Source organism: Microcebus murinus, chromosome 2, assembly GCF_040939455.1.
Source record: "Microcebus murinus isolate Inina chromosome 2, M.murinus_Inina_mat1.0, whole genome shotgun sequence".
Taxonomy (NCBI): Eukaryota; Metazoa; Chordata; class Mammalia; order Primates; family Cheirogaleidae; genus Microcebus; species Microcebus murinus.
In genome coordinates this window covers 98,468,446-98,494,863 of record NC_134105.1, presented here as the reverse complement: position 1 = coordinate 98,494,863, position 26,418 = coordinate 98,468,446, and the positions used below count along the sequence as shown (strand labels likewise).

Below are 26,418 nucleotides of genomic sequence, written 5' to 3'. Positions count from 1 at the left end.
TACTGTGTTGAGGGGGAGGGAGGAAAAGTTGTTCTGGGGTACAAAATGCACATACATATCCAATATTTGAAAACTATACACTAGGCACTTTTGTGAAAGCTGCTCATTTTATTTACTTTATTTGCTCATTTTATTTCCTGAGGAGGGACGAAGGCAGGTGTGCTCTGGCAATGAGGAGGGAAGGTCAAGGAGTACACTGATTTGCCCCAGCTTTTATTTCCCCAGATTCTTGGCATATTTAGCATTTCTTCCTCTGTGTCTTGTTTCTTTTGTTTCTATGCATATTGTAACAAGAAAGATACCAAGCTAGTGTCAGATGTATCTTCCTGTCGCTTTTTTAAAAAAGTTTCTTTTGGCACAAGGCTTACAAAGCTGTGGAAAGAAAAAGAAAAGTTTGTATTACTGCTTCACAACTTAGAATGGCAACAAAATGCTTGGTATAATAAAGTCTGACCTGTTCTGGGATGTGTGTTTGATAGGACCTCACGATTATAAAGGGAATGGAAAAGGGATGTGGGAATGTATGTGTTGTATCTTATTCCTAAAGTGAGGGTTATGATCTGGAGCAAATCTAACTGATCCTGGTGGAAGTGGGGAGGAAGCCAACCTTTGATTTCTCCTTGCTGAGAGGTGGGACAATCAAAGAAGAAATAGATGCTTTTTAAAAAGTTTAAGGTAAGTTTTCCACATATAGCTCTGAACTGTCAGCATGGTGATAGGACAAGGATATTCATTGAAATTAGCTTCATGAGCTGAGGGAGGCACAGAGATCCCAGAAACTCACTCATCATTTTCCCCACGTGTGAGCATGTTAACTTGGTTTATGTGAGTCTTTCTGGGCCTGAGAAAACATAAATACTTTTTATTCTACTGAACACTATCTCTTTCATAATTCTGCTAATCCTTGGGTGGGGAGGATAAAGAAAAGAAAGCTCTTAACCAGGAGTTTGAGGTTGTTTATGTGAGTTAGGCTGATGGCCACGACACTCTACTCAGGGCAACAGAGTGAGACTCTGTCTCAAAAAAAAAAAAAAAAAAAAAAAGAGAAAGCTCTGAAGTAGTGTATTATTTTCTTATTTAATTGAATATCTAGCTTTGCTTTTTCTTTTGTTAACCTTTAAAGCTACTTGACTTGAACATAGGAGAAAAGAAATAATGGGATTCAAAAGTTCAGCTGACTAGAAAAGGGAAAAAGAGCTCAGATTTTTTTGCTATAGGATGACTTGGGAGTCAAAGGGAGTAAGTGGTAGTAGGTTATATGGCTAGACTCAATTTCATTTTCACTTTAAAAGTTTTATTCTGCATGAAGAAATAAAATTTATTTTACTGATAACTGTAGCCTAAACCAAGGGAATTGAGATCCATAAAAAATTATGTCTAAAAGGTCGGACTGGCTTGATACTTATAGTTCTTCCTGAAAACTGGCACAGGCTAACATTTGGCAGGTCCTTACCAAGGATCACAGATGAGGTGTATGTTTTCCTCTGATAATTTGCAATTAAGGGGCTGGAAATAGGGAGTGTTAGGAGATCCTGTTTCTGGAAATGGTAAGAGGCAGTCTTAGAATGAGAAGGGTGGTGAAGGAGGTAGGAGAGAGGTGCTTTGCATATAGTAGGTCATTACTGAGAGTGTAAGGTTTTAGAGTGAGAAGGACTTGGATTCCTATGAAGGGCAGCATTTAACTCCTTTATGCCTGTTTCCTGATGAATAATCGGGATGTTTGGAAGGGTGGTATGAGGTTAGAATCACCATATCTAAAGCATCTGACCCATCATACAAATTCTTTAACAAATTTATTAAGAGTCTACTATGTGTTTGGTACTGTCTTTTTGCTAGAATAAACAAGACAAAACCCCTACATGTATAGAGCCTACATTCTGGTGACACTCAAACAGTGGTAGTTATTGATTTGAGGAAACCCTAAATAAAATGGAATAAAGAATGCCAAGGACAGGCAAAAGCCTGAATCAGTTACTTGCTATGCAAAAACATAGTGGCAAATTAATTGAACGTTCCAATCTTTTTGTTATCTAAGAGGGAAAACCATGATCTGTATTGATAAACGGTGCTCAGAGAACTCAGCTACGAGTATGTAATATGCTCAAGCTGGCCGTGCCTTTGCTGGGAAACTGCATTGTTCAGAACCCACCTCTAGATCATATTTGTCTTTTGCCTTGTTGATCTTCATATAGCAGCCAAAAATCTGTTGCCTCAACTTGTTAGTCCTCTGTTCATGCAGCAAGTAGAGGCAGCTCTATTAACTTGCCTCTCCCACAGGCATTCTTTCCTGACAGGTCTTACCTCCTACCCACTGGAAAGTCTGATTCATCTATCTTCCTCTAGATATATGAAGTCTTTAATACTTTTGGACCTGTTTCACCCGCATATTGGTGTGAATTTTCCTGTGGATAGCCAGGGCTTGAGCATTTTTCTCTCCCTTTGGGCTTCCCTTTCAACCTTTTTGTCCTAGAGAATAACCAAGGTGTCAGATATATAATAGCACCCTCATTGTTTGGAGTGCTTGAGGCTCTTCTGGACATACCTTGGGCCACCAGGCTGGTGACCAGCATCACCCAGATTTTTGCTTGTAGGAAACGGAAACCTGAACTGAGAGTGTCTTCACTATGGCTGAACTCGGGGTGTTGTCTTTGTTTCAGTCCTGTCACTGTGTAGTTCCCTGTCTCTGGTTCAAAAGATAATCATGGATCAGGGGAGAGTTTCAGAAATCATTAATACCTCCTTTTGCATTGTCTCAGAACATCTGTTATATGATCTCAGAGGACAGCTCCCAGCATAATTCATTGCCCATATATTTTTATTTATTTATTTATTTATTTTGAGACAGAGTCTTGCTTTGTTGCCCAGGCTAGAGTGAGTGCCGTGGTGTCAGCCTCGATCACAGCAACCTCAAACTCCTGGGCTCAAGCAATCCTTCTGCCTCAGCCTCCCGAGTAGCTGGGACTACAGGCATGCGCCACCATGCCCGGCTAATTTTTTCTATATATATTTTAGTTGGCCAGTTAATTTCTTTCTGTTTTTTTTTATAGTAGAGAAGGGGTCTCGCTCTTGCTCAGGCTGGTTTCAAACTCCTGACCTTGAGCGATCCTCCCTCCTCGGCCTTCCAGAGTGCTAGGATTACAGGCGTGAGCCACTGCGCCCATATAGTTTTAACATTTGCAAGTGATGATGATGTACTTAAACAGCAGTAAATAAATATAAAATCTACTGGGTGATAAGACACTGGGGATGCAAATAGATCTTGAAGGAACTCAAAAGGCCATGGAGATTAAATGGAATAATTTAATATCACTTAGCACAATGCTGGCACATAGTATGCACTCAGTAAATGGTAGACATTGTTTATTAATATTATCTTACCTGTCTGGTCTCACTAGTTTCACCTTCCAAAGGAACCTAATTTTCATATTTGGGGACCATCCATATGTGCTGACTAATACTTAAAGATACTGAGAAGATGGGAAAGGCATTCTTTCTTAGGGAGAACCTTCACAAGTAAAAACACTTAGGATATATTTAGAGAACACAAATACTAGGTTATAAGGAGCAAGGACTGTGTTGTACCGCATTCTGTTCCCTGAGGCTTGGCACTGTGCCTGGCATGCACAATAAATACTTGTTAGATAAATGGAAGAAGAATATCCACTAGTGCAGTTTAATTGAAGCAGAGTATTCATATAAATATTAGGATGAAATTTTATAGAGCCTTCAGTGCCAGAATAAAGTAATTTAGACTTAATAGTAAGAAGCCATTAAAACTCCTTGAATGGTGGTGTGGCATGTATAAATTAACATTTTAGAAAGGTAAGTCTGGTGGCAGTGTATAGAATGGATTGGAGGCAGAGACAGTATTTGGAGTTGATGAACCATTTTTATTAGGCAACAGCTCGCAGGCCCTGTGGTAAGTACAGGAGATACAAAGATGAGTAAGACACAGTTGGCTTCCTAATTAGGAGACTATTGGAATATGTTAAGTGTGAGGTGATGAAGGCCTGGAAACCCCTTTGGAAGGAAGGGAATAAAAGTGGGAAAGAGCTAGTAGTACTTAGTAACAGATTGGATAGGGATAAGAAAAAAGGAAGAACCAAGGTTTTGACCAAATCATGGACATGTTTGTATGTATGCTTCTTTTATAAAATTTGGGGGTTTTTCCTAGAGAATGATCACCTGATTTTATTTTATTGTATTTTTTTTTTACTGGCAGAGTTTTCCATATCCATATCTTTATTCCTTTTATCAGATCTGTTGTGGCTCTTCAAAAAGATGATCAATTAATATCAATTCCATTTTTTATCCCTTTAGAGATCTTCTTTTCAAAGCCCTTTATCTCCTGCTCTCTTCTAAAGTAATTTTTTGCCTTTTTTTCATTCTAGAATGAAAAAATTTCTTCCCCCTTTTAGATTCCTTGTTTCCTGGATCTCATTTTATTCACATTACTGACTCACTTTCTTGTTTTACTGAAGCACTTCCTCTGGTGGCTTCTTTATAAAGATCACATGGAAGGCAAAATTGTTTTGAGTCATTGCATGCCTGACTGTCCTTATTCTTTCCTCACATTTGATTTGTAGTTTGACAGCATATAGAATTCTAGGTAGAACATAATTTGTTCCCAAAATTTTGAAGGCTTGCTGTATTGTCTGGAAATAATAAACAGAGGGTCACTGGACACTTCAGGTGACTTGAGGAAGTCATGAAGCTGGGGCTGGAATGGCCATATTTAGGCTGTGCCAAGGCAGTAATGAAGCAGGAGTGTGCACGTGATGAAGGCAGGCAAAGATGAGAGGCCTCGCTGCCTCAGAGAGTCTGAGTCAGAGAGTAAGTGGTTTGGGTCCTGTCAGCTTTCTGGTTTCTGATTCCAGGAACTGGAACTCAAGAAGGCCCTCTGCACTTGTTGCTTTATTTTTTCCTCCTATAATCTGTGGTAGCTTGAGTGGGTTTCTGTTTCTTACAACTAAATGCTCCTTGAGATAAATATCCATTTTATGTCAAACCGCTCTCTCTGCCTGTATTTAGAAATACAGGCACATCTCTGGGAGAGCCCTGAATTGGGAATCAGGGGGCCTAAATTTAGACCTCTCTCTGCTTTTACTGGCAGTGGTCAATGAGGAACATCAGACAAGTCTCTTTACCCTCCTGTGACTCTGTCTCCCTGTTGTTTAAAAATGGCATGGCCACCCCAATAAGATTTTTTAAATTAAAGACAAAATGAGATTACCTTTGTACATGTGCTTTGAAGAAAGGCAGCATCTGCCAGTAAGAGTGATGGAAAAGTATGGAATAATGGAAAGGACTCTTCCCAAGAAAGAAACTACCAATCCAGGACCTGAAACATCTACTTGTATCTCCAGCTGTCACCCCTGCTCACTGTCCCACCTGGTTGCATTAGGAGTAGTGTTAGGGACTCACCTGTGACAAGAATGGAGAAAAAATGGCCCTGAAGACGGATATCTGACTTCTGACTTTGGGCACAACACTGGTAGGTCCCACTGTCCGATGGTGTGGCTTGGTTTATGGTGAACACCAACTGAGATGATTTTTCACCAACACCAGGATCACGTTTAAGTCTCAGCTGTTCCAAGCTGGTCTCTGGGGAACAGTTCTTAGGCCTGTTCTTGCACAAAAACACTATAAACCCCTCAGCCTCTTCTTTCTCATGCCACACAGTACAGATTAAGTTTAGTCGGTTTCCTTCCTGGGAAGCTGAGCTGGTGATGTGCATGCATCCTGGAATGGGAAGGGAAGAAGTACCCATGGGAGGCCAGGTAGAGTTCCTTGAATCTCACCATAACCGCTCTCTTACCATTAGAGGTACTAGCGTACACCCTGGCAGCAACGCTGGTGGACAGGAAACAAATTCTAACTCTGTCTTTGGCTGTGTGACTATAGGCACGTTACCTAACTCCTTTGGCAGTAGTTTTTATTCTTTTGGAAAGTGAGAGTTAAGGGACTAAACCAATAAGCTGAAAACTTTCATTCATTCATAGAGTTGTTTATTCTTTCATTTAACAAATATGTTTAGGCATCCACTCTACCAAGCACAGAGAATTTAGTGCTTGAGTTGATAATTGAAGGATAAGTAAAAGTTTTTCTATCAAAGAAGAGGTTCAGAGAGAGGTCATGGAAACACCAAACATTAAAAAAAGCCACCATCTGGAATTGGGATGAGAATTGACTGGAGAAACAGACAAATTAATGAGGGACTATTGATATACAAAGACCACAACTCTTTGATGGTGCCCATCTGAAGACCTTATCATTTTCTCCATAAGTAATCTACAGCCTAGATACAGAAGTGGAGAAAACAGTTGGGTTAACCCAGGGTAATGCTTTGGCCCAATGGTTGGTATTGAGGAACAAAAAGAGAGGGCCTGGTAATTAGGTGAGAGTGGTAGAGGGAGCACCAAAGACAAATTTCTGGTTAGACTTTGACAACAAATTTGCCTTTCCTGATTTCTCTTTCTAGAATTCAGACAAAACAGGCTCTCAAAACTTTCCTCTTAGTCAAAGATATCTCTCATTCAGTCCTTGCTAGCCCGTCTCAGACATCCAATTCCATGTTTTCCTTCTCCCTAAATATTAAGGCCAGAGGGAAAGGAAGCTTGTTTAGACTTTGTGTATGCACCTGTGTATCCTCATGGAATGTATGTTCCATGCAGGCAGAGATTTTTGTTCATTTAATTCACTTCTGTATCCTGAGCAAACATTGACGGGATGTTGAATAAACAAATACCTTGACTTTTGCCCTCAGCCCTCTCTTAAATCAGAAATCTGAAACGCAGACTTTTCTTTGATACCCTTTGCTCTCCTCTCCTCTCCCCTTTTATTCACTTGCTGCAGTAATTGTGGTCTATGGTAACTGAAAAAATAGGGTCTATTCTGTCCCTGACTCTCCTCACAACTTGACTTCCGCAGTTTATGTCTTGTAGTCCACTGCTTTAATCACTCCCTATATCCACCCTCAGGTCCCGTAGCTTTATTGCCTCCATAAGGCTTCCTTGCAGAACTCCAGCCTTGGTTAAATTCAGCTCCCTGCTAAAAACCCACCAGACAGATGCAGAGGCTGCCACTCCCCTTCCCCACTCCCTCAGCAGGTTGAACCCCTGTGACTTGTTTTTCCTTGTATTACTCTCCTTGGTATACCTGGTAAACTAAATTCACTCACATCTCTGCCTCTGTTGAGGCAGAGATGGCGGCTGCCCCATAGATGTTAAATGCCACCCTCTTGGAAGAGTAGTTTGTGGGCTAGAGGGGGTGCAATCCCAGCCATTCATCAACTCATCCACTCTCTCATTGGAACTTTTTTAGAGTCTCTATTAAAGTGTTTTCCTATATACGTAATTCTTGGTATAGCCGTAGAGACAGGTGTGATGATTCCCATTTCATAAGTAAACTGAGGCACAGACTGGTTAAACTGGTTGGTAAAGTGGACAAAGACTGTAGTATGTGGATCTCAAACCTGGATTTCATCATATAAAAGCTTGAAGGAATTTTAGATTGATTACTAGGCTCTTTGCAACATGTAGCAGAGGCAGAATGTCTGATGGAGAGGCAATAGTATTAGTTCTAACACTAAATAAAAAGACACTATAGATTTTATCCTTTCATTAGTGACAAGAAGAGTGAGTCCTTTTCTTCCCTACCAGAGAAAAACATGGGATCCATCCCTCCCTGTGAGCCCAATATTCTCCCCAATGGCTGTCTATGTTTTGGGGTCTGTCCTTACCACCAGGTTGGATGTCCACAAATGCCAGCAGGATGGCCAGGGCACAGCAGCCTCTGCCAGATGCCATCAGCATCCTGCACATTGTTAGCAGGCCTGGGAACTCGAAGCAAGTGTTGACTCTGCTGGTCCTTGGCCTCACTCTCCTGAAAGCACAGGGGGATCCACTAGACAAAGCCTTCCAGCGCTCTAAGCCCATCCCCCATCCCAGGCAGTAGCTTTGGTTGGCAAGAATATGATAGAGATAGAGGAGGGCTTGGCCATGGAGTCCAGCTGGCTGAGCAGTGAGAGAGTAAATCAAGAGAAGCGTACAGGGGAGAAGCATGGGGGAAGGAGAGAGACATTAAAGGCCATATTTTCTATGTTACGGCCTTTAATTTTTTTCCCCCTAAATTAAATGGATTGCTGGGTCAAAGAATATGAACATTAAAATTTCTTTCTACTATAATCAGATTACTCTCCAAAAAAGGTTGTTGAGATTCCGATGTTCACCAAGAATGCTTGGTAGTGTACATTTCCTCATGCCCTTGCCAGCATTGGATATTATCTGTAATGTATATTTTTGCCAATCTGATAGATGAAAAATTAGATGTTGCTGTTGTTGTATTTTACATTTCCATGACTAGTGAGGTTGAGGATCTTTTCATCTGTTTATTGGTCATTAGTATTTACTCTTCTATGAATTTTGTGTTTGTGTTGTTTGCATTTCCTTAAAAAAATCAACTTTTAGGAGCTTTCTCTATATTAGATATATTAACCCATCTGCCATTTTTTTGAAGACTTGCTCCCACTTTGCTGTTTTTCTCTTGACTTTGTTTATGATGCTTTTTTCCACAAGCAAATTTATATTTGGGCCAGGCATAGTGGCTCACACCTATAATCCTAGCACTCTGGGAGGCCGAGGTGAGAGGATAGCTTGAGCTCAGGAGTTCAAGACCAGCTTAAGCAAGAACAAGACTCCATCTCTACTAAAAATAGGAAAAATTAGCCGGCCCTGGTGTGTGCCTGTAGTCCCTGTAGTCCCAGCTACTCAGGAGGCTGAGGCAAGAGAATTGCTTGAGCCCAGGAGTTTGAGGTTGCTGTGAGCTATGATGACATCACTGTACTCTAGCCAGGGTGACAGAGTGAGACTCTGTCTCAAAAAAAAAAAAAAAAATTGCTTGTATATAATGAAACATAACAACATATCTACCATTTCTTTCAAGTTGTCTGGGTTTCCAGTATTGTTTAAGAAAGTTTCCTGGCCGTGCGCGATGGCTCATACCTGTAATCCTAGCACTCTGGGAGGCCGAGGTGGGTGGATCACTCAAGGTCAGGAGTTCGAAACCAGCCTGAGCAAGAGCGAGACTCCATCTTTACTAAAAATAGAAAGAAATTAATTGGCTGACTAAAAATATATAGAAAAAATTAGCCAGGCATGGTGGTGTGTGCCTATAGTCCCAGCTACGCAGGAGGCTGAGGGAGAAGGATTGCTTGAGCCCAGGAGTTAGAGGTTGCTGTGAGCTAGGTTGATGCCACTGCACTCTAGCCCAGGCAACACAGTGAGACTCTGTCTCAAAAAAAAAAGAAAGTTTCCCTTGGGCTGAGGCTGATTATCTTCCAATATTTTTATTGCTTTATCTTTTGTATTTATATCTTCTTGTCCTGCCTAAGAAAACTTACCCCCATATCAAAAGCTCAAGCTGCACAAAACCAAAAATACTCCTGACTTTCATCAATAGGGAAATGGTTTAATAAATTTTGATTCATAAATACAATAAAATATTATATATTATTAAAAAGAATGATATAGTTCTATAAATATAGGCCTGAAGGAATGTCCATAATATATCATTATGTTAAAAAGGCAAATTGCAGAGTTATGTATATAAGTACATTATTATTTTTAAAAATCCTCTCTGTGGCCGGGCGCTGTGGCTCACGCCTGTAATCCTAGCTCTTGGGAGGCCGAGGCGGGCGGATTGCTCGAGGTCAGGAGTTCGAAACCAGCCTGAGCAAGAGCGAGACCCCGTCTCTACTATAAATAGAAAGAAATTAATTGGCCAACTGATATATATATAAAAAATTAGCCGGGCATGGTGGCGCATGCCTGTAGTCCCAGCTACCCGGGAGGCTGAGGCAGAAGGATCACTCGAGCCCAGGAGTTTGAGGTTGGTGTGAGCTAGGCTGACGTCATGGCACTCACTCTAGCCTGGGCAACAAAGCGAGACTCTGTCTCAAAAAAAAAAAAAAAAAAAAAAAAAACAACAAAAATCCTCTCTGTGTATATATGGGATTTTTTGTTTTGTTTTGTTTTGTTTTTTTGTGAGACAGAGTCTCACTCTGTTGCCTGGGCTAGAATGCTATGGCATCAGCCTAGTTTACAGCAACCTCAAACTCCTGGACTCAGGTAATCCCCCCTGCCTCAGCCTCCCGAGTAGCTGGGACTACAAGGCATGTGCCACCATGCCCGGCTAATTTTTTCTATATATTTGTAGTTGGCCAATTAATTTATTTCTATTTTTTTAGTAGAGATGGGGTCTTGCTCTTGCTCAGGCTGGTTTCAAACTCCTGACCTTGAGCGATCTGGCTGCCTCAGCCTCCCAGAGTGTTAGGATTACAGGCGTGAGCCACCACACCCAGTTAATAAAATGTCTTTTATTAACTCATGTTAATAAAATAATAAATAATAAAATAATAACATGTCTTTTATTAACTCATGTACAATTACTTGTCTTCTGGTTTATTGAAGCAGTAAGTTAGACAACATTTGCCACAATAATGTCTATCAAAGTGGCTGGCCATAAAAACTCCAGCGCCACATTCATCTGAAGGACACTCCCGACGAAGACGACTAATTTTGCCATTCTCATCCACCTTATAGTATTTCAGGACAGCCAGCTTAACCTTCTTTCTCTTATGCTTATTCTTCTTGGGAGTGGTATAAGACTTCTTCTCCTTTTTCTTAGCACCACCACGAAGTCACAACACAAGATGAAGAGTGGACTCCTTTTGAATGTTGTAGTCAGACAAAGTACGTCCATCTTCTAGTTGGTTGCCAGAAAAATCAGTCTTTGCTGATCAGGAGGAATTCCTTCCTTATCCTGGATCTTGGCCTTTACATTTTCTATTGTATCCGAGGGTTGGACCTCCAGAGTGATAGTCTTTCCTGTAAGGGTTTTTACGAAAATCTGCATCTTGGTGGCGGTTCCACCGGAGATGGCAGATCCGAAAGGAAGCGCGCCACCAAGATCCTTTCTTAAATCAAGTGGTTTCTAATTCTTTGCTTCTAAGAAATTGAAGAAATAGCTAATGGAATTGTTATCTATGGGATAGACAGCTGTTTTCTTCCAGTGTCCATTTTCCCCCACATCTGCCTTTTGAATAGACCCTCCTGCCCACCTCCACTGAGTTTTAGTAGAGTACTGGCTAGCCCCTGTTTGTAGTTGGGGTTTTCCTATGTGGCTAAGTTTTTGGCAATGGCAGATAAAGGGAAGTAGTATGTGCTACTGCAGACCTTGTTGTTTGTAGTAGATTGCCAAAACAAACAGCCACAAATTCCTCCTATCTCTGTATACATACCCCTTGGCAATGTGACTTGGCCACTCCATTCAGCCTATTAAATCTTGGTTTAGCTGATGGGCTATTAGCAACTATGGTACAAGCAGAGTCTTGAAAGTGCTTATGTGTGGGGTTCTGCCCTCCTTTTCTGCATTTACAGCCCAGCCTCTCCATGACAAAGATCAGGCTGGCCTTCTAGATGCTAGAGACACATGACACAGTTTCCCCCCTCAGCCAAGCATCAGCCTCCCTCCAGCTGACTACAGACAAATGAGTACCTCAGGTAAGACCATTAGAGGACCCAGCTGAGTCCAGCCCACATTGCTGAAACACAGAATTGTGAGCTAATAAATGATTATTTTTTTAAGCCACCATGGTTTGGGTGGTTTTTTGTACAGCAAAATGATTCAATATTCCTCCTTTTTCTCTTTTCCAGTTCCTACTGGTTGAAATGTAGTTAGAGAGCTAAGTGAACTGGCTTCAACCATTCAGCTGAAGGCAATATTTTAAGGAATGGGAAAGCAACAACAGAAGGAGGAAGGAATTTCCTTCCTAGAAAACCTCATGGAACAAAGTATCCTACCTATCCTAAACCACCCAGGATTCTTACGTGAGAGAGAAATAAAATTCTGTTTTGTTTAGCCGCTGCATGTTTTTATACCATTTCTTTGTTATAGCAGTTTAGCCTGTACCTCATAAATACATCAGCCAAAAAATAACCAAGTTGATCATTTATGATAGATCACCATGTAATTTTTGCTGTATGTATGACACAAAAGTGCAAAGAATAGAATGATACTGTTATTTAAAACTAAATTTTTAAAAAAGCCAATCAATTACTTTAAGAGTATATAAAATGTTGAAGTATCATGTTTAATAATTGTTTACCAAAATTTATTGTTTGATAATCATATATTAATATGAGGAAGTTTTAAAAAATATTTACAACTTTGTGGTCACAGGAAGTTTAAAAAGTTTTAATTTTAATTCACTTGCATATTTGTATTGCAGAAATGTATGATGGGATATTGAAAATACTTTCAATCATAATATATATCACATTAATCTGTGTGAGAAGTGGAATGGAAGTATTCATTCATTCAAACAAAAAAAGAAGGACCAGGCATGGTGGCTCACACCTATAATCCTAACACTTTGGTAGGTTGAGGTAGGAAGGCCTCTTGAAGCCAGCAGTTCGAGACTGGCATGAGCAATATAGAGAGACCTCCTCTCTACAAAAAACAGGAAAACTAGCCAGACGTAGTGGCACCTTCCTGTAGTTCCAGCTACTTGGGAGTCTGAGGTGAGAGAATCACTTGAGCCCAGGAATTTGAGGTTGGCTATCATGATGCCACTGCACTCTAGCCCATGCAACAGAGCCATACCCTATCTCAAAAAAACCCAGAAAAGCCAAGAAGGAAAAACAAAATAATTCTAATTCAAATATATTAATGACCATGTAAATCTAAAATGGAATAATACCTGTGTTTCAACACCTCTTAACTCAACTGATAAATCAAGCAGACAAAAATATATATAGACAATTTAAATAATAATAAGTAGTCAAGGGAGTGCAAATTAAAATAAAAAATTCAGAGTTCAGAATTTCAGAATTGCTACCTATTAGATGAACAAATATTTAAAAGATTGATAAGTCCAATTCTGGTAAGGGTAAGAGGAAATAGGCACAATCATTCACTCTAGGCAGAAATATACATTGTTATAGTGCTTTGAGGAAATAAATACTCATTTTATGTGTGCATATATATATATATATATATACACACATACATATGTGTGTGTATTTTTTTAAGAGACAGGGCCTCATGCTCTTGCCCAGGTTAGAGTGCAGTGGTGCAGTCATAGCTTAATGCAGCCTCAAACTTTCAAGAATCCAGCAATCTTCCTGTCTCAGCCTCCCAAGTACCTAGGACTATAGGCATGTGCACCATGCTCAGCTACCCTACTGGTAATTTTTCTATTTTTTTTTTGTAGAGACAGAGTCTTGTTGTGTTGCCCAGGCTGGTCTCAAACTCTTGGCTTCAGCAATCCTCCCATTTCAGCTTCCCAAAAAGCTGGGATTACAGGCATGAGCCACTGCACCCAGTCTCATTATATATTAATATTTAAAATGCACATACACTTTGGCTGTATCTCCCAGAAATAAAAGCATTAGTGTGCTGTTGATGGAAAGGTCACTTCCGGAAATTTGGAGTCCCACTGACCAGCAGAATTCGGCCACACCTGTTCTAGGTCCCAATTCTACTGCAAATAGTATCATGGCCTCTTATCAACAACGTAAGACTTCGGTTCCTGTTCTTGATGCTGAGCTTTTTATACCACCAAAGATCAACAAAAAAACCCAGTGGAAACTGAGTCTTCTAGAGTGACTGACTACAGGTTAGAGTGACTGACTACAGGCTAGGAGGGCTCCAGCAGAGATGGCTGTTTTCTGAGATCACTCAGTCCTAGTTGTCCTTCCACCTCCTGCTGTTTGAGACCTGGCTGTTGAGAACTAGGAAGAGTAAGATGATGATTTACCTTAGCATTGCTGAGAGCTGCTATATGCCCTAGACTTCAGCAGATACCAAGCAATTCTATGTTTATTTTGTGTATATGTCTTAATCATTAGCAAAATGTTAACCTTTAATCAATATGGCATCATATTTGTGAGAAAAAAAATGTATACAAAATTTTATCCTTGTATTTATACAAGGATATTCACTGCAGCATTGTTTGTAACACCAAGAAATTAGGAATAGGTGAAGACTCATTGGTAAGAGAATAGTTGAATAAATTATGGCATATCCATAGACTAGAGTGTTATATAATTAAAATGTATATAAAATAAGTATATGAAATTCAGGTATATAACTAATATGTAATAAATAAAATTTGATATTCACTTATAAAATAAATATATAAAATTATTTTCCTAGATATAATTTTTAGTCAGAAAATATGATAGAAGAAAAACCCCACTCATAATAGCAATAACAACCAAAAAACCCCCCATAAAATGCCTAGAGAAAATGTAACAAGATTGCTAATAGGATCTATAGGATAAAAACTATAGAATACTATTAAGGAACATAAAAGAAAATCTAAGTAGAGACAATTGTTAATTTTCCCTATGTTTATCTATAAATTTGCCACAATCCTAATAAACAATCCCAGCAGCAGCCCATCGGTATGGCCTCAATGCCAATCCCTAGCCTTGACCTCTTGTCCCCTCTCCTGTTATCACACCTTCATGCCGTAGCATGTCTCTACCAGAATGTCCTGGTGACCCTTGAAACAAAATATTGAGCATTTAATGACATGGTTTGTGTCTAGCTACAAAGCATCATTTGATTTGAAGAGAAAGATAAAGAAGGATTGTAGGCCAGACGCGGTGGCTCACGCCTGTGATCCTAGCACTCTGGGAGGCTGAGGTGGGCGGATTGCTCTAGGTCAGGAGTTCGAAACCAGCCTGAGCAAGAGCGAGACCCCGTCTCTACTATAAATAGAAAGAAATTAATTGGCCAACTAATATATATAGAAAAAGTTAGCCGGGCATGGTGGCGCATGCCTATAGTCCCAGCTGCTCGGGAGGCTGAGGCAGGAGGATTGCTTGAGCCCAGGAGTTTGAGGTTGGTGTGAGCTAGGCTGACGTCATGGCACTCACTCTAGCCTGGGCAACAAAGCGAGACTCTGTCTCAAAAAAAAAAAAAAAAAAGAAGGATTGTAATTATTCATTCAGCCCACAGTCATGATTAAAAAGCACAGACCTTTAGAGCCCAAGTGTTTGTGTTCAAATAGTGGTCCTAAAACTCAATAGTTGTGTGGCTTGGACAAGTCTCTTAGGTTTCTGGGTCAGACACTATGCTCAGTCCTTAATAAATGGACATATCTGGACACTTGGCAAATACTTACTGAGCAGAGAGATCACTAAAACAGCAGAGGTAGACTATTTGGGTGGTTAAATGCCATTTGGAGTCAAACCAACAGGTTTGAAATCTAGTTTTGGCACTTACTAGCTATGTAGTATGGGGCAAGTTTCTTAACCTCTCTGAAGTTGAGTTTATTGATCTTTAAAATGGTGATAATTATATCCTCTCTCCAGGGTTGTTGTGAAGGTTAAATGAGGTAACCTATGTAAACTACTTACTGTAGTGCAAGGCATAAAGTCAGGCCTGTATAAATGTTAGCCACGATTATTTTTATGGTTTCTTATACTGGAGGCAATTTACAGTGGCACAGGTGCATCCACATATATGACATACAATTGTGTTTAGTTCTTATAAAACACTAAGCTATTATTATTTTTAATTTGTCATTTGTACTAACCTTACAGAGGCTTGGAGAGGACTTGCTACTTGCTTAGAATCACAGCTTTTTTTTTTTTTTTTCCTTTCTCTGTCTCCAGGCCTAGAGTGCGGTGGTGTCATTATAGCTCACTACAACTTCAAACGTCTAAGCTAAAGCAATCCTCCTCCCTCAGCCTCCCAGCCTGTAGCTGGGACAACAGGCGCAGGCCACTAGGCCTACCTAATTTTGCTATTTTTAGTAGAGACCCGGTCTTGCTCTTGCTCAGGCTGGTCTCAAACTCCTGAGCTCAAGGGATCCTCCTGCCTCAGTCTTCCATAGTGCTAGGATTACAGGCGTGAGCCACCGGGGCGGCCAGAATCATAGATTTTAAGCGGGGGAGCTAGGATTCTAACCTAGGTTATGAGAATCCTTCTCTTAGAGTTCCTTTTGTCCCTCTACTCACAGCCACCATCCATTTGGGAACAGCTGCAACACAAGGAGGACTATACTAAGAAGGACAATAAGGTCATAAAGTAATCAAGCAATAGGAAAGGAGAAATTCTCAATGAGGGCTCTGGAGAAGCTGCAAGATGGCAGCGGAGTTGGGCCTTGACAGATGTTTGCCGCTTTGGGAGCTGGTGCTGCTGAAGGACACAGTGGGTGAATTAAGGTGGGAACTGGCTGGGGAGATGGGGCTTTCAGTCCTGGCTCTGCACTAGGTAGTTACAAATGTTGAGAAGATCGTGTCCCTTCTCTAGGCGTGTTTCTGGAGGGACTGGTGCAGCGGGATGGGAGGGGTGCGGGGTAGGGACAGCTTTCAAGAAGAGACTATACTGTTTCTGGATACTCTCAAAAAAAAGAAAAAAAAAAAAAAAAAAAAAGAAGAGACTGGCAGACTGGGCCGGTGGCTCACGCCTGTAATCCTAGCACTCTGGGAGGCCAAGGCCGGAGGATCGCTCAAGGTCAGGAGTTCGAAACCAGCCTGAGCGAGACCCCGTCTCTACTAAAAATAGAAAGAAATTAATTGGCCAAATAAAAATATATATAGAAAAAATTAGCCGGGCATGGCGGCGCATGTCTGTAGTCCCAGCTACTCGGGAGGCTGAGGCAAGAGGATCGCTTGAGCCCAGGAGATTGAGGTTGCTGTGAGCTAGGCTGACGCCACGGCATTCACTCTAGCCTGGGCAACAGAGTGAGACTCTGTCTCAAAAAAAAAAAAAAAAAAAAAAAAAAAAAAAAAAAAAAAAAAAAAGAAGAGACTGGCAGACAGGCTGACCGGCTTGGAGGTGCTGATGCAGCCAGTCACTCACTCCGCGAGAGCGGTCGGGCTTCGCGGTGCCTAGCGCCGAGCTGGAACACAGCGTGTAAGTCTGTCGGGGACCGGTGGGGGCCATGAGGCAAAGATGCTCTTGGAAGAAATGACCTTGGTACCCGGGATGGGGAACATCTTAGCGTGCGGCCCCCAGGACTCCGCAGAGCTGGCCCCGCTGACTCTGCACTCCGACCGCCAGAGGGCGCTGCCTCCCAGCTGCAGTCGGAGGTGACCCTCTACCCGCTCCCGCAGTTCATCGGTCCAGCCTTCCGCCCCTCGTGTCGCCGGGGGTGCGGCGTGGGGGCTTGCCCTGGCCAGCACGGAGTGGAAGTGGGGTAGGGGTGTGTAAGATTGGGTCTGGTGGGTCCTGGAGACGCAGGCTGTACTAGAGTAGCAAGTGACCCTTAACAACGGGGAGAAGGCTGGAGGTGGGAAGTCTGGAACTTTCTGGGCCCACTGTAAGCCAGGGGCCGGTCTCCCCTCCCTGATGAAACGTGGCGAGCCCCAGAGCGGGCAGGGAGGAGAGTGCAGACTAAGTTGGCGTCCTTACTGGAGTCTTCCCCTGGGGCTCCTAAACCGCGTTGGCCGCCCGGGGCTGGGTAAGAGATTGCACGGCTGCCAGCGCCCTCCTCTCCCCGCTCTCGAAGTCGGAGGCTCCCCGGTTGGGTCGTCCAGGAGCTGCGTGGACTCCTCCTGCCTTCAGATCGCTCAGCCTCACATTCCTCTTGTGTTTAAAGCTACCTCATGGGAACGTCGTGTTGGTTAAATGACACATAAAGGTTTGCCCAAGGTTTTCTGGGGAGTGACTGTCGCTCTGGGGACAATATTGTAAGTAAGAGACTCCATTATCTGCCACCAAAGCCCAAATCTAACCTCTCAGAGGAGCTGAAAGGTCAGCTCTAACTCTGCAAATTCCTCTCTGTATAGATCTCGCACAGAACTGAAAAAGATTCCCAGAGAAAAGCATGTGGAGCCCCTTCTCAGAATAACGTTTAAAAGTTAAAATCCACAGGATGACAAAGAAAACATAACAAGGCAGTTGTCAAAACATTAGAAGAACGTTTGATAGAGTAGTAGCTTTTTTCGATCTAGCATCGGCCCAACAACTGGTAATTTCTTAGAGTGATGAGTGTAAATGACATGTGGAGAAATCTGTAACAACTGTAATGAGATTTTGAAATATCTGTGATTTCTATTGATGGCAAATTCTACTGTAGTTCATTGCCTACATTCATGATTGAAGCAAATGCTAACTTTCAATTAAAGATCGGTGAAAATAAATGTGTATTTCTCCCTCAAATTCACAAATCCCATGAATGGATCTACTCAGGGACCTCTTGGAAGTCCATGGACGCCTGTTAAGAACTCCTGCAGACCACGCTCCTCGTTTGCAGGTAGAAAAACTGAGGCAACCAGGTCTCCTGATTCTTAAACTAAAGGTCGTTCAACTGAGGGGCATAACTCTGGTACTTGGGGAAAGTGATTTCTAAACTATTTTTTTCACCCTAGAATTTCCAGGTTCACTCTGCCAAAAACATCCAAGTGGCTAGAAGCCTCCCTTGTTTGTATCATTCCCCAGGCGCACCACCTGGGACACGAACTTCCCTCAGAGGTGCCTCCCAGGGCCATCTCCAAGCTTCGTGGAGCCCAGAGGCTTGAACCAGCCTAAGCCTTTCAGGCTTCAGTGGGGGTTGATCATCTTCTTTTTATTTCTAAAAATGACACTTTGTCTTTCAGTTCCCTGCTGTGCCCTCACTGGGGCCCTGAACAAAATAAGGTAACCTGAAGTATTCAAACGGCACAAGGAATTGAGGCTCTGTCAGGTAAAGCTCCTTTAAGGTACTCACCTGGATTTCCCTCCTGTGAACACAGTGTGGCTCTTTCCCATTTGACGAATGTCGAAATGGGGCCAGAATCCCTGAAAGCCCATGGAAGAAGAGTGAGCATGCCAGCGTGGCTGGCACAAGTAACCTTCTCTTCCCCAGGCTCCTGAGGGCAGAGCACATTTCTCTTCAAGAAACAAGTTTCAGCCAGGCATGATGGCGCGGCTGTAGTCCCAGCTATTCGCTCAGGAGGCTGAGGTAGGAGGATCACTTGAATCCAGGAATTCCAGGCTGCAGTGAGCTGTGATGACATCACTACACTTGAGACCTGTCCTCACTTGAGCAGTTCTGTCAACTGTCCCATCCCCCTCCCAGACCCCAAGTCCCCAATATGCCTCTTTACCTCAGGGCAGAAGTTCTTTCTTGCTCTCCGACTGGGGGCTCACGTTGAATGAGCTCTCAGCCCTCAAACTGTTCTTTGGTCTTGTTAAAACCCCATCTCCCCACTTTCGTCATTGCTCATGCCTTCAGGACTGTTACATTTGGTGTTTGAAAACCACAGAGTGGGTTTTAGCAGTCAGAGGTCTTCCTACCCCTCTTTCCTCCACCTCCACTGTGGACTTTTGTCTCCTTTCTCTCTTGCACCTCTTCCTCTGCTGCTTTCTCCTTTTCCTCTTCCTTTTTTCTTCTTTCTTTTTTCCTTTTCATTTCTTTTTTTTTGGTATTAGTAGACTAAGGTGCTGAGAGGGCTCAAAAAAACCACCCCTTAAAATTGTTTTCTTTATATTAGTAGACAAAGCTTTTTTGCTTGGTAATTTATAATAAAGATAGGACTGATAATAGAATAACTAGAAGATAAAAGGACAGAATGTGCCCTCAAGTATAAAGAGAGGTGCTGTCTGGGCGTGGTGGCTCACGCCTGTAATCCTAGCACTCTGGGAGGCCGAGGCAGGAGGATTGCTCAAGGTCAGGAGTTCAAAACCAGCCTGAGCGAGACCCCCCCCCCCCGTCTCTACTAAAAATAGAAATAAATTAATTGACCAACTAAAAATAAATACACAAAAAATTAGCCGGGCATGGTGGCACATGCCTGTAGTCCCAGCTACTCAGGAGGCTGAGGCAGTAGGATCACTTCAGCCCAGGAGATTGAGGTTGCTGTGAGCTAGGCTGATGCCACGGCACTCACTTAGGCTGGGCAACAAAGTGAGACTCTGTCTCAAAAAAAAAAAGAGAGGTGCCAAGTGGGCCTGGTGTGATGGATGGTTTGGGAGGCTGAGGTGGGAGGATCGCTCTTCTCCAGAGTGAGACATTGTCCCTTAAAAAAAAAAAAAAGGGCTGGACGCGGTAGTTCACGCCTGTAATCCTAGCACTCTGGGAAGCCGAGGCGGGTGGATTGCACAAGGTCAGGAGTTCACAACCAGCCTGAGCAAGACCCCGTCTCTATTATAAAAATAGAAAGAAATTAATTGGCCAACTAATATATATATATGTATATAAATTAGCTGGGCATGGTGGCTCATGCCTGTAGTCCCAGCTACTCGGGAGGCTGAGGCAGGAGGATGGCTTGAGCCCAGGAGTTTGAGGTTGCTGTGAGCTAGGCTGACGCCATGGCACTCACTATAGCCTGGGCAACAAAGCGAGACCCTGTCTCAAAAAAAAAAAAAAAAAAGAAGTACCATGTCTTTTTCTGAGAGTAGGTTTTGATTAAGGGTAGGTAAGAGAACAGAGATGCTCTAGGCTGAAGGGGAAGAAGGGCAGGGAGCTGCCAAGGAGCCTGGAGTGATGGGGTGGCATACAGGAGAGATGGCATGCAGAGGAGATTGTGAGTGGGGGCACCCAAAATGGTTCTGTGTGTGGGGGTGAGAGGATGCATGGGTAACCCTATCTCCTCACCCTCCCCTTCCCTTCCCTCCACTCTCCTCCCCTCCTCTTCTCTTCTTTGAGACAGAGTCTCCTCTGTTGCCCGGGCTAAAGCTTCATCATAGCTCACTGCAACCTCAAACTCCTAGGCTCAAGTGATCCTCCTGCCTCAGCCTCCAGCTGGGACTACAGGGACGCATCACCATGCCCAGCTAATTTTTCTATTTTTAGTAGAGACACGTCTCACTCTTACTCAGGCTGGTCTTGAACTCCTGAAGTCAAGAGATCCTCCTGCCTCGGCCTCCTGGAGTGCTAGGATTATAGATGTGAGCCACCACTCCTGGCCTTCCTCACCCATTTCTATTCTGTTCTGTTCCCTCTTGGTCAGTGTTAGCTGGAGAGATTGCAATGATTATTCCTAAATTCTAGGGTAGTATCCTTTAGATGGTAAGAGCATTGGTCTGAGAATTAGAAGCTTTGGGTTCTAAGTCCTGCAAGGCTGGGCCAGTCCCTGTGCCAAAGGACCCCAGCACAACAGGAAGCCCTGTGGTTTTGGAACAAAGAGGTGTCATGATTGCCAAACAGTGCCAGGCTACTCAGAAGCTCAAGGGGGGAGAGGGTAGAGGGAAATTTTCCATAACTAATCTAGAGTCACTCTCCCCCTTGCTATTCCTGTTATTGTATTAAATAGTACTCTGTGGCCCTAAAAACAGTAAAATGCTCTGGGGTTTGAGCACTCTCAGTTGGCCCCAGTGAAGCCATCATCAGATGAGACAGACATCAGAAACATTTCCTTATTCCATCAGGGTGTTCAGCTTTCACAGAAGAATGAGTCCATTCCAGTAGTGTGGGGGATGGGAACCCATGTTGAGAAGGGGCATCTCTCACCCCATCTGGTCTTTTTTTTTTTTTTTTTTTTTTTGAGACAGAGTCTTGCTTTGTTGCCCAGGCTAGAGTGAGTGCCGTGACGTCAGCCTAGCTCACAGCAACCTCAGTCTCCTGGGCTCAAATGATCCTACTGCCTCAGCCTCCTGAGTAGCTGGGACTACAGGCATGTGCCACCATGCCCGGCTAATTTTTTTCTATATATATTAATTGGCCAATTAATTTCTTTCTATTTATAGTAGAGATGGGGTCTCACTCTTGCTCAGGCTGGTTTCGAACTCCTGACCTCAAGCAATCCTCCCACCTCGGTCTCCCAGAGTGCTAGGATTACAGGCGTGAGCCACTGCAGCCGGCCCCCATCTGGTCTTTCACCATCATCCTGGTCACAGGATACCTAGCCCCACAGACATAAACTGCTAAACTGGGGCCTGGTCTCTAGTATACCAGCATCCTTATTTGCTGTCTCTGTGAGAGTGCTCAAATGTATGACATCTGTTCCCTAAAATGGATATTTGTCCAAATGTGGCTCTGTGCAACGTCTTTCCAAAGGTTGGCTATGAGCATTCAGCATTTCTCATCCTCCATGCGCTATATTGATTATTGCTAACACTAAGAGAAGTTAAAGCTAACCAGAGCTGTGGATGTGTGCAGGTGGGGCCCCTTGAGTACTAGCAGACACACATGTATTCATGCTGGGTTATTGTGAAAACCTCAAAGTTCTGTAAAGACCTCAAGGCTCAAAACTGAATCACAGTGGGTTTCCTTCTTACCTGTCATGCAATGTCCATCCATCCTGCAGACAGTTGCATGCATAGTTCTTTTAAAATGCTGCTTTTGATCACTCTTCACTGAATGTTACTGTGCCAGGCACTGTGAGGTTGCTGGTGACTGAGCTGGGCCTATTCTCAAGGGGAGCATGCTTTGTTGGGAGAGGTGCATGTCGCCGTGAGACAAGGCAGAATGCACCACGAACTGTAAATACCCTAGAAGGGAGAGAAAACCCAGGAAGGAGGGAAGGATGGAAGGAAGAAAGGGAGTCTACCTATGGGCCAGACACTGTTAGGCACTCTGCATGGATGAAGTGATATTGCAATTGAGCTTTTAAAGAAGGCAGGATTTCAAAAGGCAGGGTTAGAGGAACAAGATGAAGCAACAAGGAATAGGGACATATGGGGCTTCTTTGGACACCATTGAAGCAGTGAAGTGGCTAGATTACAGGCTACCTCTTGGTCATCCACAGCCTCCCTAATATTTATCCTGTGGGCCTTTTTTTTTTTTTTTTTTTTTTTTTTTGAGACAGTCTCACTGTGTTGCCCGGGCTAGAGTGCTGTGACATCAGCTTAGCTCACAGCAACCTCAAACTCCTGGGCTTAAGCATTCCTACTGCTTCAGCCTCCCAAGTAGCTGGGACTACAGGCATGTGCCACCATGCCCGGCTAATTTTTTCTATATATTTTTAGTTATATTTAGTTGTTATATTCATTGTTATATTTATTGTTATTGTTATAGTTATTGTTTAGTTGTTATATTTTTAGTTGTTATATTTTTAGTTTCTATATAATTTTTAGTTGTCTGGCTAATTTATTTCTATTTTTAGTAGAGACAGGGTCTCGCTCTTAGGTTGGTTTTGAACTCTTGACCTCGAGCAATCCTCCTGCCTTGGGCTCCCAGAATGCTAGGATTATAGGCATGAGCCACCACGCCTGGTCTGGTTTTTTGTTTTTTTTTTCTTTAGAGACAGGGTTTTGCTTTGTTGTCCAGGCTGCAGTGCAGTGGCATGGTCACAGCTCACTGTAGTCTGAAATTCCTGTGCTCAAACGATCCTCCTTGCTTCAGCCTCCAGAGTAGCTGCCACCTGCCTCAGCCTAGTCAGAATCTCATCTGTTCACTGCAGCCAAAGGTCACTTTAGCTTTTGTGACCATTTCTACATTTCACTCAACTATATTGGATTTTAGGCAATGAAGATGCCAGAGGCTGTGTCCGTGTGTTATCTGTTGCATTTCCCCTGGTGGCTCCCCTGGCTGCATCCGCAGGAGGCTCTTAGAGTGTGTGAGTCCGTGGGGTGCTGGCGGGGGACAGTGCCCCTGGCCTTGGCCTGCTCCAGGGCTTACCCTGCTTTGTGACTGCCGTGGCATTGTGAGCAGCACCAGTGGCGGTGATGAAGCAAGTCAGAGGCTCCAGGGGCCTGGTGGGAGGCCTGGCTTCTGCCCTGGAGAAGGGAGGTTCAGAGTGAACTGATACCTGAAGGTAACCAAGCCTCAGAGCCAGGGGGCATTTAGAGCAAAGCTGGGTAGACATTTTAGTGCTCGCCTCCAGCCACTGACTGTCACTGCTGGCCTCTTGCACAGAGTCCTTGGTTATATTAATATAATATGAATAGGGAGTCAAAGCTGTTTTATTGTGGAGATGGGGGTGACAGCTTCAGGGGTTTGGGTGTCAGGATGACAAGGCAGGCCCTAAGAAGAACATCTTTCTCAGCCTGTATTCTATTCTAATTTCCAGTCTGTAGTGAATGACTCACCAGGAAAGCTCAAGTTCTATTTTCTTAAATAGAAGGCAGAGAAAATCTGTCTGCCCCAATTACTGAAGTGTCCTGGAGAGTCTGCCCTGCCCCTCCGTGGTCATAGAGGACACCATGTTACTTTGCAGCCAGGCCTCCTGCTGATGGGAGACCAGGCCCGTGGGGCTGCTGGCTTGAACGCCACCACCTGTTCCGCACACTGATTTCTACACAGTTTCTCCAGGACGCACCAGCCCGATGGCAGAAATGGCTGCAGTCACAGCTGTCTGTCCTGCGGGCTGGGGCTCCCCCTACTCTCCACGGCAAAGCCACACCCTGTCGTGTGAAGAATAGGGAGGAGGCTTCTTTCCCCAATGCAGGGCCACATTGCCTCCTGGACACCAAAGTAACAGGATGTGTGGCCCCGCAGCTCCAGATCCCCCATCCTCCGCTGCTCATCGCCTCCTCAGAGCCGCCCCGCACGCCGCTCCATGCGAATCCCAGCTCTCTCTCTGGTCAGAGAAGGGGAAACTGCTCTCCCACACTTGGAGACGTCCATTCTTTCTCAGCCTTACTACACGCACTGGGAATCCCAGGCCTTCTTGATGCCTAGGTCTTTGGATCAAGGGTTTAACATTTTACCCTTCTGGATGTTTCCAACTGGTTCAGAGGAAAGGAAAAGATAGTGTTCAGCAAAGGACGCGCTTCTGAGAATGGAGCTGCAGGCATGCCTACAGCTGGCGGGCACGGAGGCTGCACTCCACCCTAAGGCGAATCACACGGGACCGTCCTCATCCTGACTTGGGCTTCTGAGGAGAAAATGTACCTTCTTCAGTGGACAATGAAGACAAACACTGCTTTTCCCTGGCGTGTTGGAATTGCAAGCAGTGGGGAAGACAGGGTGGGCACGATGAGTTTGCGCTCCAAGCTGGACTGTCGGGGCACTGGGACTGCACTGATGGAGGTAATGCTTTCAGGTAGGGGTGTCTTCCAGTCATGCCACAGACTTGGGCCACTAGGCTGCTCCTGGTTCCTGAGTCCTCCTCAGTGACCCCTTATCTCTAGATGGGATGGTCCCCTGGCTCTGTGCGCGCTGAGGTCAGGCTGAGGCTGTGGCCTTGAGATCCCTGGCACGTGGCTTGCTCTTCTGTTCCCCTGGCCTGTCCCTCTGGGGGCCCTTGAGAAGCTGGCCTTTTAAGACAGGGTCTAGACTTCCCAAGGACCACTGATCATTTCTGTATCTCTCAGAAAGGGCCAATCAAATACCCTTTTAACCCACACTCCAAGAGTGCCCAGACCTCGGACCATTCAGGAACCCAGAACATGGCATGTTCTTGCTCTGCGCCTCAGTTTTTCTTTAGGTGGAAAAAGATTGTGTATTTTGACCCCTCTGCTGGGAAAAGGAGTGAGTGAGTGAGTGACTAAGAAAAAAAATATGCTTTGCAGCTAGCCTGCATGTGTTAATAATTCATAGCTCTCCAGGGGTCCTCAGGCCTCCCCTGTCCTGACACCTGGTTACTGAAGAAAACTAGAAAGTTCCAATCAGCAATCATATGGGACTACAGTGTGTGCAGCAGCAAAGCAGGGTGGCATCACCCCTCCTCCCACCCATCACCTCACTGTAAAACATTTATCTCAGTCTTGCATCTGGACCCTGGCCTAACAAATTCCTCCAAAGGTATGCAAACTGCACAGGCTGCCTCTTCAGGTGGTGGATGAGGCCAGAGTAACATAGAGAATAGTCATAAACAGTGACCCTGGACAGAGACAGAAAACTACTGGAGCTTAAAATGCCAGGCTCGGAGTAAGTTAATGAGCTACTAAAAGACAAGGTCATACTGGGACAATTGGATCTGAAGTTGGAGTAAAAATTCGGGGATACTAAGGATGGTCCCTACTGGGTCAGGCAGACTGGTGCGGTAGAAAGAGCGTTGGCCATTGAAGCAAAAGCACAGTGTTTTAGCCATGACTGTGCTGTGAGTGATCTTGAGGTAACTTTGGCTAAGTCACTTCACCATTCTGGGTCTTTGTTTCATAGTCAGAAAACTGAGGTGATACAATTCAACAACAACAAAAGAACTTGTTTTAAAAAATGGATAAAGGACTTGAATAGACATTTCTCCAAAGAAGATGTAGAAATGGTCAATAGCCCATGACAGATGCTCAACAACATTAATCATTAGGGAAACACAAATCAAAACCACAATGAAATCTCACCTCAAACCTGTCGGGATGGCCCCCATTTAAAAAAACAAAAAAAACCCCAAAACATAAAATAACAAGTGTTCATGAGGATGTGGAGAAATTGGAACCCTTGTGCATTGCTGGTGGGAATGTGAAATGGTGCAGAACACTGTGGAAAACAGTAATTTTGGGGGGCTTAAAAATTAAACATATGATTCAGCAATTCCACTTCTGGGCATATGCCCAAAAGAATTGAAAGCAGGGACTTGAACAGGTATTTGTACA

General features: G+C 43.6%; 1 protein-coding gene and 1 pseudogene across 3 annotated transcripts; both read right to left on the bottom strand.

Moving 5' to 3' along the window:
• Window positions 1–280: 280 nt before the first annotated feature.
• Window positions 281–19,211, bottom strand: CD160 (CD160 molecule). 3 transcript variants are annotated; one of them, XM_076000051.1, is made up of 6 exons: window positions 19,107–19,161; window positions 18,728–18,798; window positions 7,742–7,884; window positions 5,425–5,742; window positions 2,543–2,683; window positions 281–372 (listed from the first exon to the last, which is right to left on the bottom strand). In XM_076000051.1, the coding sequence occupies exons 2-6, from the start codon at window positions 18,766–18,768 to the stop codon at window positions 365–367; spliced, it is 651 nt and encodes a 216-aa protein (XP_075856166.1). In that variant the 5' UTR covers window positions 18,769–18,798; window positions 19,107–19,161; the 3' UTR covers window positions 281–364. The 3 variants fall into 3 exon arrangements, with proteins under 3 accessions (XP_075856166.1, XP_012617372.2, XP_012617370.2); XM_012761918.3 differs by lacking the exon at window positions 18,728–18,798 and having other exon boundaries at window positions 19,107–19,211; XM_012761916.3 differs by lacking the exon at window positions 19,107–19,161 and having other exon boundaries at window positions 18,728–18,810.
• Window positions 10,424–10,958, bottom strand: LOC105869820 (ubiquitin-ribosomal protein eS31 fusion protein-like; annotated as a pseudogene).
• Window positions 19,212–26,418: the final 7,207 nt, after the last annotated feature.

Bases quoted from the DNA above. Each gene is read 5' to 3' on its own strand.
- CD160 (XM_012761916.3), bottom strand. From the start codon at position 18,810: ATGGGCTTTCAGGGATTCTGGCCCCATTTCGACATTCGTCAAATGGGA. The intron at 7,885-18,727 runs GTGAGTACCTTA...CTGTGCTTTCAG, and splicing joins TTCACAGGAGGGAAATCCAG to GAGAGTGAGGCCAAGGACCA. The intron at 5,743-7,741 runs GTAAGGACAGAC...TTCCCATTCCAG, and splicing joins TGTGGACATCCAACCTGGTG to GATGCATGCACATCACCAGC.